We start from the raw sequence: 19670 nt of genomic DNA, 5'->3' as shown, positions 1-19670 counted from the left end.
GTCTGCAGCTTGCGTCGCGTCTGCTGCCGCGCAAGTCGTTTGTCGAGGCGCCGTTTCGCCATAAGGTAGGCCGTTTCTTCGCGTTCTCTCTTTTCTTTCTCTTCGCGCTTATTTTTCTTCTCATCGACCTCCCTCCATCCATTCCCATTATGCGGATCCGCGCGATTTGCTCTGTTCCCAATACGCAGCTCGTTTCGCGGGCGTCCTCATCTGTGTTCGAGCCGCCGGCGAAGAGTGCATTACGAGCGCAAGAGATAATAGCGATAAAACGGCTCTTTTAGTCGCCTGATTATGTAAGTACTTATCCGCATTGTGTTGGAGCGGTGGGGGTGTAGAGGCTTTGAGGTACTGAAGACGAGGCGACACGCTGTGGGCACTCAGTGCAGGCTCAGGTCGGCATATTGGAGTACAATAATACGGCTATTATTGTTTGTTTATTTGATTATTTTGCTGTCGATGCAGGCTCCGATTTTGCCATAGAACATGGTAATTGACTAGACCCGGGCTGTACGTTGATGTCTAGTAGGATGATTGACAAAAGACGGAATCGAAGTGAATCGAGGCATTCTGCTCCTGTCTCCAACCTCCGGTATACGACTGCGGGGTATGTTCCACGTATCAGCGTTTATATTGCAGTTTTGTTCTTCGTCACGTGACTTAAAGGCCAGCTCTGCGTCACAGCCATCGTCCGGTTGTTGTAACCGGCGCCGAAACAGCGTGACAGAAAATAATCAATTAAAAATTATTAAGCGGTCGTATGCGAATATCACGCGGCAGTTCATACGCACACAACCAAAACTAGGTGTCTGTCATCCCAAACGCGAACCCAAACACAGCTATCACACAAGAATTAAAGGAACAGACAAACGCGGGCACTATACAGGATGTTTCACCTAAGACTACACAATTTTTAATTACAAGCTTTCTGAGTTAGAAGAACGCATTTTTCGGCATACCACTGCCGGCGGTGTGGTACATCAGAGTACAGCGGAGACGTGCTAACTAGCAGGCTGGTTAATTAATATTGAATAGTACACTTTTTAACAATTACTTCTAGGCTCGTTATTTATCGAGAGGAGTGTAGCCCACCGTAAGTAATATCTGTCAGTTTTTAGAATTTCGAAACCGCGGTTGTCCTCGGCGCTGTGGCCTGTTGGGATTCAGGTAGCAGCATCCCACCGCTGCCACCAGTTGTTGGTATTCAGGTAGCGTGAAATTGTGTAACGTCTTAGGTGAAACACCCTGTATAGTAGGATACAAGTTAACTAAAAAAACAAGCTGGGAATGATGGGCCATGGTCCGCAGCGACCTGCGTTGCTCCGCTGACCATTCGCAACGCGGTAAACGTAATCAGCTTTTTTATGTTCGACTATATCGAACATTTGGCTCTTCGTTTTGCAATGCGTAGGTTGTCATACTTTGCGGTATGCGTTCTCTGTAGAGCTCGATCACGCGTTTGCGGCATCATTAGCGCGTGGTCGTATCCTCCACTCGCTCGGCTCTTGTACAGCCAGATACAGTTTAGTTAAACTTGTTTAGAGGAGCCCCGCCCACATTCAGGACCGTCGCACAGAATAGAATAGTGCGTCGTTACCTAAATCAAGAAGCTAATCATGAGGCGAAATTATGAGCTCAAGAATTTCGATGCCTCTCGCTTGTTCATGGTTTATGGATGGTTTGTGAGGGTGTAACGTCCCAAAGCGACTCAGGCTATGAGGGACGCCGCAGTGAGGGGCTCCGGAAATTTCGACCATCCGGGGCTCTTTAACGTCAGGTGGTAGAAATTCACAAAATTTCCGTCTGATTACTTTCAACCTTCCTTGTCTTCTCTTTCTCTCGCATCCGTCATTTTTTTGTTGCTTTGAAGTGTACGCCTTACTCGCCCCATTAAACGAAAACCCGTGTGTTTGTGTGGGAGGGGGGGGGGGGTCGACACACGATGGTGCTTATAAAAGATGACGTCCTCGTGTAACCTGGCAGGTGGCGTCTTAATTAATGTTGGTCGCGCGAGATTGCTCAGGACAACCTGGGTCGCACGAGTCCCACCGCTGGCAGCACCTGTCATCGCGGGGCAGTAGGGCATCGCTTAACCGCTGCACCACTGCGACAGGATCCCAGGGATGTATCAATATTAAGTAGAATCAGAAGTGGTGCGGCGGTGGCTGCGAGCAACGCACGGGTAATTAGCCAGCTGCGTGGTGTCGGGTTACATCACGTCGCACCCCACGGCGACTCATCATCATCATCATCAGCCTGACAACGCCCACTGCAGGGCAAAGAATGCAGAGACGAAGTTACGATTAACCACATTTTATTTTCTTGTGCGAAACTAGAAAAACTAAGGCAAAAGTACTTTACTAAATTCTATACCGAATGCATTCCTTTTCATCCTGCACTGCTTTAAGGAGATGATGCAATTGTTGATATATCATGTGCTTTTAGCTTTCTCAAAGAAACCGGACTTCTCAAGAGGCTCTAAAATTTTTTACCCACTGGTCTGTTTGTATTTTGGTACACCTCAACCACTTTCTCATTCTGGAGAAAAGGGCTGAGGTTGCTTTTGTTTTGATTGGTTGGAGGCCTCTAGTCCCTGCCCAGCCAAGGACGGCTGATGGGGTTACCCGGCCTCCTTTTCAACTTTTAATGTTAGCCATTTATAAATCTTGTTTTTGCTCTGAATTCTAGGTAGAAGGATATACTTTTTCAAGCTTTCTACACCGCCATATTTTTTTATCTTTGTAAATATCTGCAGAAAAAAATTTCTTATTCCTTGAGCTTGGCGCACTATAGCCTTAGATGCTTATGCGCCATTGAATCCAGCACAACACGCAAAGGCTTCTCCCATGTTTCTCCAATTAACCCTGTCCTGTGCCAGCTGCGCCCACCCTATGCCTCCAAACTTCCTAATCTCATCCGGCCACCTAACCTTCTGCTGCGCCCTGCTACGCTTGCCTTCTCTTGGAATCCACTCCGTCACCCTTACCTTAAGGACCAGCGGTTACCTTGCCTTCGCATTACATGCCCTGCCCAATTTTTTCCTCTTGATTTCGACTAGGATGCCACTAACCCGCGTTTGTTTCCTGACCCACTCTGCCCGCTTCCGGAAACGTGGAGGCTAACTAAGGAAAAGGGTTCAGCTTATGTTAATTTAACGCAGCGAGCCATGTAAGGAAAAATGATAGGTTAACTTTCTCACACGTAAGCAGTGCTAAGTGTCTCTACCGACGTTTTTGTCTTCTTGAATTGTGGCAGGTGGCCATCCACGCAGTCGCCAGTAGCTTGTATAGGTGGATAAGAATACCAGCTAGAAACATCTCCAGATGCCATGCAGAGATGATAGAGTTGCCTTTTTTTGTTGTTGTAGCTCTTGGTTGCTTAAGTGTATCGTATACTATGCATCGTTCACCCACCCACTTCTTAGCGTCACCCAAGCACGCATAATTCGTAAAATCCAAGAGCAAACACCGTCATTACACCAGCTCTTCATCCTGCCTCAAGTGCCCGTCCCCGTGTCGCAGACCTAGAACACTCTCTACGGTGAAGCAAATGGTGATATTGCGTTGCAAGGATATACATCCCTCCTCGTAATGTGCGACATGAAAGCACTGGGAAGCTGAGACAAGAAGGAAACATGTGGCGAGCGGTAGTGCCATCATCATATATAGGCGGGCCTTTTTATACAAAAACGGCTACGCTTACAAGAAAGGCTGATGCTCTCATTTTAAAAGCAAGCAATGAAGTTAGTGCTCATCTAAAGTATGCCTCTGCTCCGAGTTCTTGCTTGTCTATTTTTTTCAAAAGTCAAGCTGCTTACTTCTTATATTCGACACGGCTCCGCTGCCTGCTATATAAAGCTGCGATCCTCCTGCCCCCCCCCCCCCCCCCTTTTTTTTTTTACTGAAGCCATGAGAGCAGATCCATTCCCTGAGACGTTATACTCGACTTTCAAGCAGTCCATTAAACTAGCTCCGGTTTAGATAACTGGGCGCATCAGTCGTTTATGGCGTGCGGCTGCAATAGTTTCGGGCTCTTAGAAGGGCCGATGTACGATAAGGTATACTTCCTGGTTTAGAGGCTACAGCGTGACCGCGCTTTTTCACCGACTAGTGCATGTGTTCAGGACTTAAGTTTCCCTCCAGTGAAGGGGCCATCTCGTCTACACGATCTATTTATTTATTTATTTATTTATTTATTTATTTATTTATTTATTTATTTATTTATTTATTTACCTCAAATGCCCCTCTTAGTGTATTGCATGAGGGGATGCTTCAGCTAAGGTTTTTAGTCATCTGAAAAATAGGCTTCACGAGGTAAAGAAGATTTATTCTTCAGTACTGTAGTGTTATCAGTGGACGTCAGAAAAAGGGTGACGCCTGTAGACTCTGTTAGTAGCTTAATACTCGGAGTAGTAGTTAATTTTTTAACTGTTACTATTTGGCGCCTCATTATAACTGGAGGTTTGTAGCTGGCAGTGAGATATAACGACATCATAGTTAGAAAATATTAGCTATAGCAGGGACAGGACAATAAGACGGAAGGTTCCGAAGCCGCGAAATCTAATCCGGGCCTCATCGGCCCCACTTCGATGGAGGTGGATTGCAAAAAGTCCCATATGCTGTACGATGTCAGCGCACGTTAAGGAACCCAAGAGGTCTAAATTAATCCGGAGCCCTCCACAACAGCGTCCCTCACATCCCACGGTTGCATCGAAGCCCCCCCCCCCCCCCCCCACCTTTCCTCAATTCCGTCATCAACAACATCACTACACCCACTGCAGGGCAAAGGCCTCTCCCATGTCTCTGCAATTAACCGTGTCCCTTGCCAGCTGCGCCCAACGTATCCTGGGAAACTTCTTAATGTCAAATGCCTACCTAACCTTCTGCCGCCTCCCGCTACGCTTGTACTCTCTTGGAATCCATTCCGTTACCCCTCAAGGACCAGCGGTTATCGGGCCTTCGCATTACGTGCCCTGCCCAAGCCCATTTCTCCCTCTTGATTTCGACTAGGATGTCACTAACCCGCGTTTGTTCCCTCACCCACTCTGCCCGCTTCCTGTCTCTTAACGCTTCCTGTCTCTATCCTTTTCCTTTCCATACCGTGCCAAAAAAAAAAAGGACAATGGATGACGTTTGTGAACGTCGTACCTTGCCCCCTTTCTGATGCTGTACCAGTTGCAGTAAGATTTTCTGACAATGCAGAACCAATTCGCCCAAAAATACTCTCTACTGACAGCTGCGTCATTTTTTTTTACTTCAAAATAAGCGTCTCTCTTTCTCGCGAAAAAAACAAAACCAAAAAAACTCGAAACTGCGCGACGTTGGGACTCGGAGGTAGCGTGTTCGTTAGGGTCGAAGCAGGTAAGAGTGGCCCTGAGGAGATTGAATCAGGAACATCTGCGCACAAGAATAGGGATGAGGTATTCTCTCGCGGGAGGGCTTTGGTGGCCAGTGGCGTCAGCGTCCTCCTCGCAGCTACGTATCCTCCACCCATTCGGCGCACAGGAGGCGACAGGGCCTCAGCTACCGATCCTCCGGGCGGCTGATTCTCGGAAGGTCCGCTTTCAAGCTAGCCACCTCCAGCTCCCCGCACCTTTTCCCCCGAACTCAGGAGAGGTGTGGAGGGGGGCACTATCGCAAGGTCGCTACCAACGTTGATCGCTACCACGCTTTGTCTCAGTGTATACAAGGCCCCCCTTGGGGCCATCGATCTCCTTTCGTTCCCGTGGGGTCGTTCCACCTCCTCTATTTTGGTGGGCGCCATCTACTTTCGTCATGCATGCATTCGTGAGCAATACGAGAGTAGCAGCAGTAGGTGACTTTATTTTGCGACAGATAAATAAAGTACTGGCTTCAGCCCATCCGCCTGGACGACGGCCTGGATTCAGTTGGGCCCGGGCGGCGTTTTCGGCCAGTCGGAAGATTCTCAGCTGAGTCTTGGGGTCTGAGCTGTGCATTAGCGTCTCCCGAAGATCCTCTCTCGTAGTTTCCTTGTGTATGTCGTATGTTTTACTACAGGTCCTTACAATGTGTAAGCGATCGAGAAAAATTCAGCGTTCACTTATTGATTACTCCATAATTACATGTGACTGGCAGAGTATTTTTGTTTTCTAACCAGAATATCTCTCTTGCTGTATAATATTCAATCGTCAATGCCAAATTTATTAGAGAAATAAGCATAATATTCGCAATTACGTGCAAAAAAAAGTTTGTTCCGTATATTTCTCATGAATGTACCATCCCGGTCGGATGAGATTCCCCCAGACCTTTGGCTTCACGGCTGGCGTTGAGGGAAAAGGGGGGAGTAAGCGACACCCGTCCCCGTAAACGGCTGCGTCACGCAGTCTTGACAGCGGACGAAGCGCGCACGCAAGCCCCACCCACGTCAATCGGCGGCGCGTGGAACGACAGGTCGCGGCTAGTTAAGACTTGTACGACAAGAGTCTTGAGAACTGTCCGGCAGGATGTTGTCTTTCCATCTAGTATATATGCTTCGGCTAATTATCTCTTGACTAAAATTATTACCAAGTTCTGGCACATAACTTCCCTGATGTCGTTGCCCAGGCTCTTTCCCCCTCCAACAGCAATAACATTAAACAACAGTAACAATGTTTGTAGACATAATAGAAATATTTTGAACATAGAAAGAACAATTAAGAAGGTGTGGGTTATTTTTTGTAGTAGCCGAGCCGGAGCGGGGAGTCGCAGCCCGAATCCCCGCAACCAGGAAGGCGATAAGCGGCGTCAGACAGATGATGCCATTTCGAGGAGTCGTAATTATCACCTTCCTGGGGCTAACGACTTCCTCGCGGGTGCATAGCGCCCTCGAAATAATCTAACCGGGGAGCACCCCGGAGATGGACTAAGCCTACGTATACATGTGCATGTCATACATGTGCATCTCATCATACGGTGGTTGCCTCTCGTCGCCATGATGGTGCACAGGTCGCGCAGCTGCAGACGGAACGCCGTTTCGTACACTACACATGCTTCATTGATCAATCAGAGCTGTCTACATGCCTCAAGAATGTTTTGTGTTGTGTTGGGTTTAGTGACGCTTAAGCACCTAAGGCTATCATGCGCCAAGCTGTCTCGTGAATGTATATATAAATATATATCCGTGCCTCGTGAATGATATATACATCCGGAGCCCTCAACAGCGGCTTCTTTTTTTTTAATTGCACAAACGTAACCTTTGACACAACAGCCATTCGTACATATGCAGGCCTGTGTTGGCTATAAATGCCTAAAAAGCTGCGATGTTGGGACCATGGGTCTGGATTCGTGTGCCTGGTGGTCATCTGGATGCCGAGCTGTAGACTGAGTGTCTCCCGAAGTCCGGGGCAAGTTAGCGAGAAGTGAGCTAACGTCGCCTCTGCAGCGTTAGCGGGTCACAAGGGGCAGGTCTACGGCGTCTCTGATAGCCCATGAGCAGCTTTAGGACGCTAAACCTCGTCCCAGAGCTATCAAGGGCTTGCATACCGTACCATACCATGCCATCTTGAACACGTGAGGAAGTGGGGAAGGGTCTCGACGGGCCAAGTCTCCGCCTTTCCGCCAAAAGTCCGGGGCATGCTTCGAGCAAGTGGGTGGAATGTTGCCCCAATAGATCTCATAGCTCAGGCATGAAACAACTGCAGCCCAGGCACTGACATGAAGGGCAAAGTGAGAGCATGTGCTACAGTGACTTGGCGCATCTGTAGAGGCGATGTTCCTTGGTTATGTGCCCATCGCTCTCTCTCTCTACAACGGCACACGTATGCATGTGTGGGAGGGGCCTCCTATCGTTTTCGGATTTTAATTGTTTTCCGAAAAGCAGGGCTTAAAAATCGGGTGATATTTTTTTTTAGTTCAAATTCGGGTACAGATGGGTTTCAGCAAAAAGGTACTTCTAATTCGGGTTTTTCGGGATCACTTTTTGCAGCAAAATACAATACATGAAATGGTATTCTTTTTTGCTCGTAATTTTCGTCAAAAGTTTGGAGATTGAAATTGCCCTAGGTACTATTTACCGATTAATATGTTTATCTCATTTACTATAAATCGTTTTCGCACATCGACATCTCCTGTGCAACTTGTTCGTGCAAGAACTGCCTGTTTTTGTACGCGGCGAAAACATTCCTTCAGCATCAGGGCGACCATTTAAAACGCTTAAAGGGGCTCTAATAACGATGCGGTATGCCTGGGATGTTGTCAAGATATCGTGGGCGGCTGTGGTGTTGGTTGGCACCGAAGTTACAATTAATCGGGCCCACCACTGCACTCTCCGTAAGTTCGGAGGGGGAGGAGCGACAATCTTCTCCACCCGACGTGCGAAAGATTGTGATTCGACTGCTGACCGGCGAAAGGGGCCACGCCTGATTAGTCGTTGACCGGAGGCATGAGGCGTGGGCAAGTGCCGTAGCGAATTAATTTAATTAGGCAAACAACAGCCAAGTATTACAATATACCCGACAAGGTAGCGCCGTACCCTGACGTGACGCAAATAACACAAGCACCAATTGAACACGTTAGCACAACAATTAGCACAAAGAAAGAAACATCAGGGCGATAGCTGTACAAAAATGTTACTAGACGGAAATATAGTACAAAGGATTACAACGATAAACACAAAAAGCAAAAATACAAAGATAAAAGAGTTGAAGTGGGTGGTGAGAAACGATGGCTTAGCTGCGGAGAGGAAGGTCCGGTCGCAGGGAGCGTCGGGCTGCGGTTGCTCGTCGCGGGGCTGATGGGGGCTTGCGGATACGGGCGAACTTGGGCCTCGCGTCTTCGGGACCACCGTCGCCGCGCTCTACGCGTCGGATCTCCGCCTAGGCTCCTCGCCGACCACTTCCCTGGCTGACCTCACTCACGACCGCATGCACCGAAATCTCCAGACCAACTGCCAGCGCGCGGCGTTCCCGGCGCCCCCTTCGCATGGCAAAGAAAGAAAAAAAAACAACACAGGAAAAAAAAAGACTCTTCAGGAGCCACGCACAGAGGAATGCAGCTCCCAAAAAGAAAAAAAGAACACATGAAGGAATGTCGAAAGAATTCGGCAAAATGCCTTAATCCCACGAGGAGTCAAAATGGGCCGCGAACAGTGCCGGGGCATTCAAACCGCTTCTGCTGTTCCCAACACGTGCAAGCGCTTGCCACCTGTACGGCCACAATGCTAGGAGGGGGGGGGGGGGGGTTGTGAGTAGTTTTGAGTGACCCCTCCAGCGCTATGGTGAGAATGCCGTTCCCCTGCGGGGGAGGGGGAAAAAGTCGTCGACGCCGCTCCGCGACAAGTTTCTGGGAAACAAAGGTCAAAGCTGGACAGGGCAGGCATGAACTTTGTGACAGATGTTAAAGCACGCCGCTTCACGAATGGTGTCCAGCAAGAATTTTTTAATGCGCTTTGTAGAAGAATTATCTGTAGTCAAAATTTGAATTTCCGCGTCTTGGCGCCGTTCTCTGTCCTCTCGTCACTTTTTGCACGCTGGAAGGTCGACGCTCCTCTGCCGGCCCCACCTCCGGGGGCGGGGCTTCCTGACCCGCCGGAGCTACGCGACTTATGGGCCGCGGCCATAGTAGCTGCCCGACGTCTGAAAGAATCTAACCAATAGCCATCTCTCAACTTGTGTACGCAGGTGGGAGTGAGTTATATGGGGGTGACGGAGGAGGGTGCGAATATGAAAAAGTCGCCTGGAAGAACTCGCCAACTTTCGCGCTTAATTGTGGGTTCTCTGCTGCGTGTAGAGGTGTATCAGTGGGCTCATGTGTTCATGACAACACAATGCAGTTGTCGATCGGGTTGATGTGATCTCCTCGGAAGGTGTTTCAAAGCCCCTTTGAGAGCCTTAGGGCGAAACCGTCCCTAGCATGGGTGCCACTTCAGGAGTTGCAAATAACGACACGTTCTCAGTACCCGTGTATTGGACTCTATAGTTCCTTAATGCTTTCCGACCTCATCTTCAAACTAAGCCGCGTCAAGAATAACAAGCGCTAAAAGAGGGATAGAGTACTTAGTTAATTTTTAAGCACCATACCCGTTAATTTTTGCGCAGTGTCTTCAACATTGTGCGCTGGAAAACTACCTTCTCTGCAAGGCGATTTTCGGGTAGAAATCGGGCTTAACCCGGTTTTTAGACATCGTTTCGAGGTGTGAAATTCGGCTAAAACCAGGTGTTACCCGAAAATGAGGGGCATAGGTATAGGTTATGGGCTCCGTGCGCTGCAGTTTGGCGCGCGCGAGTGGCGCCACCTGGTTAACAGCGGTGGCGAAAGGCGGACGCAGCCAACGCAGCTCTCTGGTTCAGCTTGCAGTGAGCGAGGCGAGCGGTGAGGTGTTTCGTCCGAAGGCGAAAACAAACTTGGATAATTATGGGTGCTCTACCTACTGCTGTGTTTACTCAATGTCATAACAGCTATAAAAACACTGCAGTCAAGGTAGCGAATATATTTAAACGTTTCTCTTGGACATCGTGCATGCTAGCTCATGCACAGAGGGTATGCTGGAAATGAGTGCACTGTGGAATTAAATTCATGAGAGTGAACTGGAAAAGGGTTTACATTGACTGGGGTGTTTCGAACGTGACATCATTGGTAGGAGCTGCTTTATGTCTATATGTAGAGCGAAGGAATGCGTTCAGTCAGTCACAGGAAATGGTCTACGGTGAAGTTCTTGGAGCTATCATCTGAAGTTTAAGTCTTCGTTTGTTATGCTCATCTGTGGCTCAGCGTGTCAATTTTGTTTCTAGTCTTTTTTTTTCGTGCGTGTGTGTATGCAGTGGGAGCGACGTCGAACTTTTGAGAGTGCTTATGTCGTTTTTCACATTGTTTCACCTAAGCTTTTGTGTATTTATTTGCATCATTTTATTTCCTTCAGTGGTTTAAAATTTTGTATCTTTATTTGTTGCATTTATGAGATCTCAAATCCTGTTCTAGACGAATAAAAAGAAAAATAGAGAGTGGCTCAAATTTCTCTATATATTTCTTGGATTTCACAACATCACTAAACCCTTAATTTCGGGAATTAATCTTTTGATTTTAATTAGGTTTATCGTCCCAATGCAACGAAGGCTATAAGGAGCGCCATAGTAGGAGGTTCCAGATAATTGCAACCACTTGGAGTTCTTTAACGTGCACTGACATCGCGCAGTACGCGGGCCTCTAGAATTTTGCCTTCACCGAAATGCGACCGCCACAACCAGGATTGAACACGAGTCATTTGGGTCAGCAGCTGAGCACCATAACCACTCAGCCACCGCGGCGGCCTTTCTATAGTTAAGTATTTACCAAAAGAGAAATACGACCAAAATAATTCATGTAATTGGTGTCTTCATGAAATTCCTGAAATGAAAGTCCTGTGGAAGATACTTAGCAAGAAACCCATCGTCTTTTTGTATGCTTAGAGCTATGCTTCTCTGAGAGGAATACACGAAGTAAAGAAGTGTCGATCCTGCAGGATGTAAAGCACTATCATCTGATATATATATATATATATATATATATATATATATATATATATATATATATATATGTGTGTGTGTGTGTGTGTGTGTGTGTGTGTGTGTGTGTGTGTGTGTGTGTGTGTGTGTGTGTGTGTGTGTGTGTGTGTGTGTGTGTGTGTGTGTGTGTGTGTGTGTGTGTGTGTGTGTGCAGTAAGTTTGCGTTTTTCGCATTTCTAGCCGACCATCCACATAGTCGATGTCACAGTGGATGTAAATTACATAGCTGATTTCATTATTTGGGTCAGAGCCTTGTTTCTCAAACTGTAAAGGTACTTAATTAATCTCAATAAGCTCAACTGCGCTGCCAGATATTGCAGTGCCGTCGGGACTGCAACACAGTCATGGTTGCTCGGAATCGGTGATCAGCCCAACCTGAAAGCAATTGAAACGAATGCAGCAGTGGTGGCGTCAAGGCTTTCAATGCGTTGAAATCCGCAGAGAAGAAGGCGTTGACTTAGAATGGCATCGCGGTCAGTGCGCGTCTGCTATATGCGGCGCAGGGCCACCACGGCCAGTCTCGAAGAGGGCGCGCGCGCTCTCCCTTCGAGAGACCGGCGGTGACTGAGCGTCCGGTTAACGTGGCGAGTGCCACGAGGCGGCGCTGGCGATGTGGTCGCTGCTGGCGCCACCATACCAGCGCACGGAGCCCATAGCCCGCACCACGGGTCTTGCCGCTGCGGTGGCTCAGTGCTTATGGTGTTCGGCTGCTGACCCGAAACGCGCGGGTTCCATCCCGGCCGCGGCGGTAGCATTTCGATGGAGGCGAAATGCTAGAGGCCCGTGTGCTGTGCGATGTAAGCGCACGTTAAAGAATCCCGGGTGGTCTGAATTTTCCGGAGCCCTCCACTACGGCGTCTCTCATAGCCTGAGTAGCTTTGGGGCGTTAAATGAAATAAAACCAGACCAGCCACGACTGGTCTTGGGGACAAAAAGAAAAAAAAAAACTGAGCTGTCTGTTTTTTTTTCTCGTTTTCGGCGGGAAATTCACAGGTACCAACATGGCGTCATCCCGAGACGGTGGGGAAGCGAGCAGCACCGTCCGCGTTAAGTTCAGCAGCTACCAGGTGGAGAGGCTGCAACACGCCTTCGACAGATGCGCCTTCATCGACACCGTGGAGGCGGAGCAACTGGCCTACGAGTTGGGCATCTCTTTCAAGCAGACCAGGGTGAGGCACCTTCGGCGTTGTACCGTTCGCACGCTTCCATTACAGGTACCCGCGTAACCTTTCGAAATTCGGAAGTCGAGTAGCCTGAACTGCAGTATAGTCAGATACGAGTAAAGAAAAAAAAAGCGGCTTTTCCCTGTCAAAGGACCCCCTTCCAGCTAATGGCGTCGGCCGATTCTCATGAACCTGGTAGAGCGACAATTCAGGAAGTGGCAGATGAAAGGGAATAGTCCCCCGCATGCAGGCTAGCAGGTTCATGAGAACCGGGGCGACGCCACTGGCTGGAAGGGGGTCCTCTGAAAAGGAAAATCTGCTTAGGACAGCGGAGGATGTGACTCTGGGCGGGACATTGAAGCTCAGGGAGCTAAACTCGAGACTGGGCTGCATGGTCCCACTTTCCTTTCCTCTTCTTTGCATACACGCCGGAAGGCCCTGAGGACAACGCAGTCGAATTTTTTCTCGGTGTACACATCGATTCTGAGGCTTTGTCTTGCAAATGCCTATGCTTGCTTAGCAGCAAAAGGCGCATTTATTGCTGAGAAATTTGCGAGTTTAAAATGGGGGGAAAAAATTCCCGCCACTCGATTCAAAGTGGTGACGTCATGACCGAAATGGGCTCAGTGATCACCGGTCAGAAGCGGATGGCAGTGTATCCTATAGCCTCAGGGATCCGACATAAACTGTCTATGAAGTACCGCAGTTTGGTTGCGACAACAGCAGGTGGGGCAACATATGTATCATTTTTTGGCCTTTTTCTGGCTTATACGAGCTTCGTTTTCAGTGAAAGTAGCACCTTTGTTGATAAAACGTATCGATACAGGTCAGCTTCAACTTCCAGCGATCATACCACCTCACCTCGTAGACCTCATTTACAGCCATGAAGCTGCACCCGAGCGGTCGATTCACGTGCTTACCCACCTTTTTACTGCAGTTACCTAACCTTTCCATCAGCTAGTGTCTAGAGTAACTTGTCCAAATCGCGATTGCCTGTTCGACGACGAATTCCCCCACGCGGTTGGTCGTAGCCTCAGCCTCTGTTCTTATTCTGCAGACGTGGTTCCAGAACAAGCGTGCCATGATCCGTCGGAAGGCCGTCAAGGCGGCCGGCAGAAGCTACGTGCCCCAGCTGCTGCGCCCGTCGGCCTTCCGCAGGGTGCTCCCGGCGAAAACCTCACCGAGGGGGGCCAGGAGGTGCAGCGCCCAGGGCGCACCACCGGCTGCCTCCGTCGCCCAAATCACCGGCGCCGTCGACGGCCTCGTCCGAGCTCACTCTCCGTCCACGGGCGGCGCTCAAGGACAGGCACCGCAGCATCAGCTGGGTCATCTGGCCCTCCCCGGTCCCTCAGGGGCAGCCTTCCTGCCTCTCTCCCCGCGGCAGATGTGGCGACAGGAGAGGCTGTGAGTATCACTCCTAAGTATTTGTCCAAGTGTGTGTGTGTGGGGGGGGGGGGTTACGGAGAACTCAGGGAGGCTAGGCCTCAAAATTAATTCTTAAAAAGGCGGCCTCGTTGGCCGCTATGCAACTTACGTGTCATAAAATGGGGGGGGGGAAGGGACTTTATCTTCGCCTTAAGAATATGACGCGATAGCGTTAATGCCCATACATGCGGAATTGGTAATTCTGAAATTTACATGCATGTGTCCCTGGGAGTCATTATATACCACTCCTTGCACAGTGGCGCAGCGGTTAAGCGATGCGCCACTGCACTGCGATGCCAGGTGCTGCCTCCGGTGGGACTTGTGCGGTCCAGTTTGCTCTTCCCGAGCAGCCTTTCGCGATCAGTCATTAATTTAGCTGCCACCTGCCAGGGTGGTCAGTTCGCTCACAATCCGGTGGGTAGGTTACGATGACCCCACAAGGTCACGTGACCTAGGTTGCTTCCGCGGGGGTGGCGTCCTACATGGGCCACCCTACGCCACGCTATTTATCGTTCACAAAAATGAAAATGAAACTTGGTTGTTGGGGAAAGGAAATGGCGCAGTATCTGTCTCAATGTCGGCGGCCACCTGAACCGCGCCGTAAGGGAAGGGACAAAGTGGAGACCGCCCAGGAAGGCGACCGCGGCCACATCTATTGGGGGGCTGCCGAAGAGGAGACAGCAGCGGAGCGGCGGCGGCAGCGTCCGGCCCCGGCCAAGGTCCCTTCGTCCTTTTTGGTATCACGCGCAGCGCCAGCCGCGCGGGTCGCTACAGGATAAAGGATGGAGTGAAAGAAGGAAAAGAAGGGGGGAGAAGTGCCGTAGTGGAGGACTCCGGAATAATTTCGACCACCTGGGGATCTTTAACGTGCACTGACATCGCACAGCACGCGGGCGCTTTTGCGTTTCGCCTCCATCGAAACGTGGCCACCGCGGTCGGCGGCTGCGTTTCGATGTTTCACAACGCTCACACCGGTAACGGGGCCTTTAACGCTGTCGCGTTAAAACCCACTCACGTACACACATCGATCGGATAAAGCGAGGAACGCAGACACACAACACGAAGCCCTGTCCTGTATACATCTGCCAGGACACGTAGCCAGGATCCTTTTTCCGGGACTGGCCCGACGCAAGTTTTTGTATTCGAAAAGGAAAGGGGGAAGGGAGGGGGGTAGCGGGAGTGGAGCTTTGATTCCTGCCTGTGCATCTGCACGTGTTGTTCGTTCTGTCTTGTATGCCCTGACAACATATATGCCTCCCCCAGTTTGTTACCACTGGGTGGAAGCTGAGAGGGGGGGGGGGGGGGTTGTTAGGGCTCGAGCCAGCGCACCAACTCTGTTTTACTCCACGCCTTCTGCCGCAGACAAACCAGCAAAAGTCGCACTATCTTGCAGTGCACCCAGGCCCATCCTTCATTTCCATGCAAGATGACTATGCATTGCGCGAACGTTGCACTGCTGCGGGGCGTATTCGTGAGGGGAGGTGCTATTTGCAAAATGCAATTCTACAGCTTTTGTGCCAGGACCGAGGTCGCTTTCTCATGTATCATTTCTCAGGGTAGCCTCCCCCCACAGCCGTTCCCCTTTTTATTTACTTTTAACACGTCCACTGTATTGTGGGTCACCGGTGGGTCACGTGACTTATTGGTGCTGTGCGGCCACGGATACTGGGTCAGTTGATGAAGTAGTGTGGGAGCTGAGACGGTTCTCACAGGTTCCACGTAAAGCACGGAAGCTGGCGTCGGCTGTGGCTCACTGGCAATGGTGGTACTGGTGGCTCACCCACCAGTGGCCCAGCGGTCGACCACGATGCACAGCGGTTAGGGCTCCGAAGATCACTGCCGCAATGAACGAGTTAAGCTGCCCCTTGTTTTAAAGATAGTAAAGGAAGGGAAGGGGATTTCCTTTACTCTGCCATCACAATTCTACACCGCTAAAAAAAAAAAAAACAAGTGCTGACGAAACTGAATAGCCAGGTCTCACGTGCTGCCTGATCCGAGCGAACAGAGCCGAGGACTAGCGAGGCTGTGCTAGTGGTTCAACCCCACTATGAAGGCTCGCGGGGGAAGAAGCAACAACGCGCCCCCTTAACAAAACAGGATTTGGTCACCCCGGTGCAGCACTTGGCCACCATTTCCTGTACGAATGCAGCAGGACAGTGCGATTGCAGGTCATTCGTCGATGCATTTGTCCTGCACTAGCCATAGTTAGACTGATGATGATGATGATGATGAAAAAGAGTACCGTAGACATTTCAGCCATGATTTGAGGGCAAGGGTGAAGTAGCGAACTGTCCAAGGCATGCGTCGTTACACAAAACAAATGACACATGAGGGCGGTGCCTGCACGCAGCTCAAGGACAGTGGAGGAAAAGCAGATTTTAAGCGGGTAGAAGTAACCGAACGAAGCTTATCTGATTGGTGGGTAAAATAAAGACAGGAGTAACATTTTCACAAGTCATGGCTACGTGGCTTGAGCCACCGCCCGATCCACCGGGTTCAGCCTTATCCATCCATGAAAACTCTGCAAATCACGTGTCTTTCTATTTCATCAAATTGCGCGTTGAATGATACTCCCCCACTATGCCGCAACCGGATGGCACCGACGGGGGCCTGTCACCGCAATTCCGGCTCCCTTTCCAGGTCTCCCTCGGCGTCGACACCTTCGCCGGCGCTGAGCGGCAGCGAGGACGACCTGCGGTTCTCTTCGTCGCTCGAAATGCAGCCGCACAGGCTGGGGGCGGCCACCCCGACCCGACAGTACGGCAGCTACGACTCCCTCTGGCCGGGCCTGCCCGCTGCGCCGCCGACTGTGAGCACCACGTTCAGCCACTCTGCGCCGTTCGTCTGGCCGGCCGACCGCAGCGATGGAGCAGGACAGCCTCTCCAGCACTGGCAGACGCCGTACGACGCTGCCGCCACTGGTGAGTTCACCCTGCAGTACTCAAATTTTATTTATTTCGGTTTTATATTTTTTTTCTCCGTACTCCACTTCGACGTCTTGAAGGCGCCACATGGACACTTGTAAGGCTACGATAGGACACTTCCACTAGTGCTGTTCCCTAGCTCCCATTTATAATTGGCGCGTGTGCGTGTTTGTGCTAACATAATACGTATATGCGAATAGCTTTTTCTCCTCCACCACTCCTAGCTGTCTTTTGTTTTGTCCTGTCCTTTCTTTCCTCTTTTTACCAGTCCCCCTACCCTATTTCCTTTCCACCTTTTTTCTACTTTTTATTACTATTTTGAATCAGCCCCTGTTCTCACCAGCAAATACCGCTTACATCACGATCACTCCTGCGAGCATTGCGCAACGGCATTACCGTGCAGCCTGTGTCCCTGGTAGAGTTTTTAAACATTTCTAAACTCTTCGTCTCTTCTGCGGGTCGCCTGCGCAGGTCAATGGCAGGGGCAGCCGCAGTTGCAGCAGATGCAGGCCCCCCCACAACTACCGGTCGGCGAGGTCCAACAGCACCACGAGGCGGCACTCGGCCCCCCAGACGAGTCCCAAGTCTTGCCCAGCCAACCCTGGCAGCCGGACTGCCCATCTGAGTCGCCGCCTGATGACGAAGACGACGGCCTTCCCGGAATCGAAGTTCTGACGGCACTCATGCTGGAGTTGGAAACGCCTCGCCCCAGAAAGCGCACCGGTGGCGCTGAGAATATTTAGAGCGCTCTAGTAGGACTTTCTAGCATACTTCTATCGCATTCCGCTGCCTGTGCGATCGGGCGCATGACGAGCATGCGCAGACGAACAAAAAGTTCCTTGTAGTTCGCGCAACCGATAGCGGTAGTGCAGTAGAATTATGCCAAAATGTTCTGCTGTTTTAACGTTCCACAAGGTTCGCCTGCCTGCGGAACATGTGATAAGCCAGCGTTTGATGGAAGCGGCAAAAGGCATTATAAAGAGCCCAAGATTCAGCACGTAGTTAAAAGTTCCACAAGGTTCGCCTGCCTGCGGAACATGTGATAAGCCAGCGTTTGATGGAAGCGGCAAAAGGCATTATAAAGAGCCCAAGATTCAGCGCGTAGTTAAAAGTACCTTCCCCACCAAGCGCTATCTGCGCGGGCGCAGTTAGCTTTTGGCTGGCAGGGGAACGGTCTGTAGGAGAGTTCCCTAAGGCGTTCGTGTTGAGCGCAGCCGCGAATAACTTTATTTATTCTGCACATATGCAGCTTGCCTTCTGACTAACAGCGCGAGTAATATGTCCACGGAAAGTGAGACATTTCCTTTCATTTCATTCCCTTCATTTCATTACCTTCATTTCATTACCTTCATTTCATTCCCTTCATTTCATTCCCTTCATTTCACTACCTTTATTTAATTCCCTTCATTTCATTACCTTTATTTAATTCCCTTCATTTCATTACCTTTATTTAATTCTCTTCATTTCCATTTCATTCCTTTCAACGGCACGTTGTGAGAAAACGATTGTGCAATCCATTGGTCAATAAAGATGCCCATATTTCACTCTCACAGTCCGTGTGTCTGTTTCCACCCGCCCCAGAAAAGAAAAAAAAACTAATATGCAGAAACTACTGTCAGCACATGGTGAAACGTATGCACTATGCTGGCATACCAGTATCTATGCTATAGATTGACGATATAACCACCAAGCGGTTCGCCGACGTCATCAGCTGTAAGGGCGGCGTCTTGGCTTGATATCGCATCCTGCTTGAGGAAGGAAATTTAAGTACAAAGAGAAAACAGAACAAATGTTTAACTGAAATTACTGCATTTTTACACCTTGCAGTCGCTCACGCGCGCGCACAGACACACAAAATCTGACCATCGCACGTTCCCTTGCTGAGGTTACGACCCAGCATGAGTCACTGTCTCCCCCCTCCCCCCCCCTCCCACAGAATGACTTGCCTCCTTCACTTGCAGAGGGTGATGGTGGACAAAGAAATAGATACCTGGGTATCTAAGCGGTGAGGGAGGAATAGCTAGTCCCAGCCATGTAGGGAAATGCTCCAATGTCGAAGTAGGTCACAGAGAATAAAGGAACTGCATCCACCTAAGCAGCTCTCCCGAAATCTCGTGGTGGTATTAGATTTAGACGTTTATAGCATCCCGGAGACGTATTAGCGCAGATAATCTGGCCCCTACCCGATGCTCTATATGCTAATACGTATTCGGTATACTAAAAGCCCCTGTTATGAGGGACACCACAAGTTGGAGCTTTGTGGACTAAGCTTTGACCACCTGGGGTTCCTTAGATCGAGGGACCTTGAAATGATTCTGATGTTCACATTCTAATGCAACAGATCTGTACAGGTGGTGTGGAGTTCGCTGACCTTTCCGCGAACTCGTTGATCTTGCGTTCGCAAGGAAGGCCGCTCCAGTGGGGTCGGAAGTCCCCAACAAAGGGGCCCGTCCCGTTCCTGCCTCCCCTTCGTGCGGCGGACGTCCTCGTTTACGCCGCGCCGTCACGGGGATGACCCGCCGGGAAAAACGCTAACCATGTACAGCTGTCGACATGTGGTTGTTAAGGGGTCGACGATGTTTCGGGGGCGCACGAGATACGGCTGAGTATTAGCCGAGTGACCGGAAACCCACTATTCCCGTAACGACTGTGTTCGTCTCGTGCGGTGTATTCTGTAAACGCTTT

At 50.0% G+C, this 19670-nt stretch overlaps 1 protein-coding gene across 6 annotated transcripts in view; it reads left to right on the top strand.

Moving 5' to 3' along the window:
* Window positions 1-18535, top strand: part of LOC144132741 (uncharacterized) — a 646537-nt gene extending 628002 nt beyond the window's left edge. For 5 of the 6 annotated variants that reach the window (XM_077665366.1, XM_077665369.1, XM_077665367.1 and 2 more), the window contains 4 exons: window positions 12467-12642; window positions 13694-14040; window positions 16702-16982; window positions 17457-18516. In XM_077665366.1, the coding sequence (XP_077521492.1) occupies window positions 12475-12642; window positions 13694-14040; window positions 16702-16982; window positions 17457-17728 (1068 nt within the window). In that variant the 5' untranslated portion in view covers window positions 12467-12474 and the 3' untranslated portion in view covers window positions 17729-18516. Of the gene's footprint in view, window positions 1-12466; window positions 12643-13693; window positions 14041-16701; window positions 16983-17456 lie in introns of all 6 variants that reach the window. The other variant, XM_077665370.1, reaches the window with a different exon arrangement.
* Window positions 18536-19670: the final 1135 nt, after the last annotated feature.

Source organism: Amblyomma americanum, chromosome 5, assembly GCF_052857255.1.
Source record: "Amblyomma americanum isolate KBUSLIRL-KWMA chromosome 5, ASM5285725v1, whole genome shotgun sequence".
Lineage (NCBI taxonomy): Eukaryota > Metazoa > Arthropoda > Arachnida > Ixodida > Ixodidae > Amblyomma > Amblyomma americanum.
Note: the sequence above shows the minus strand (reverse complement) of the source record. Positions and strands in the feature narration are given on the sequence as shown.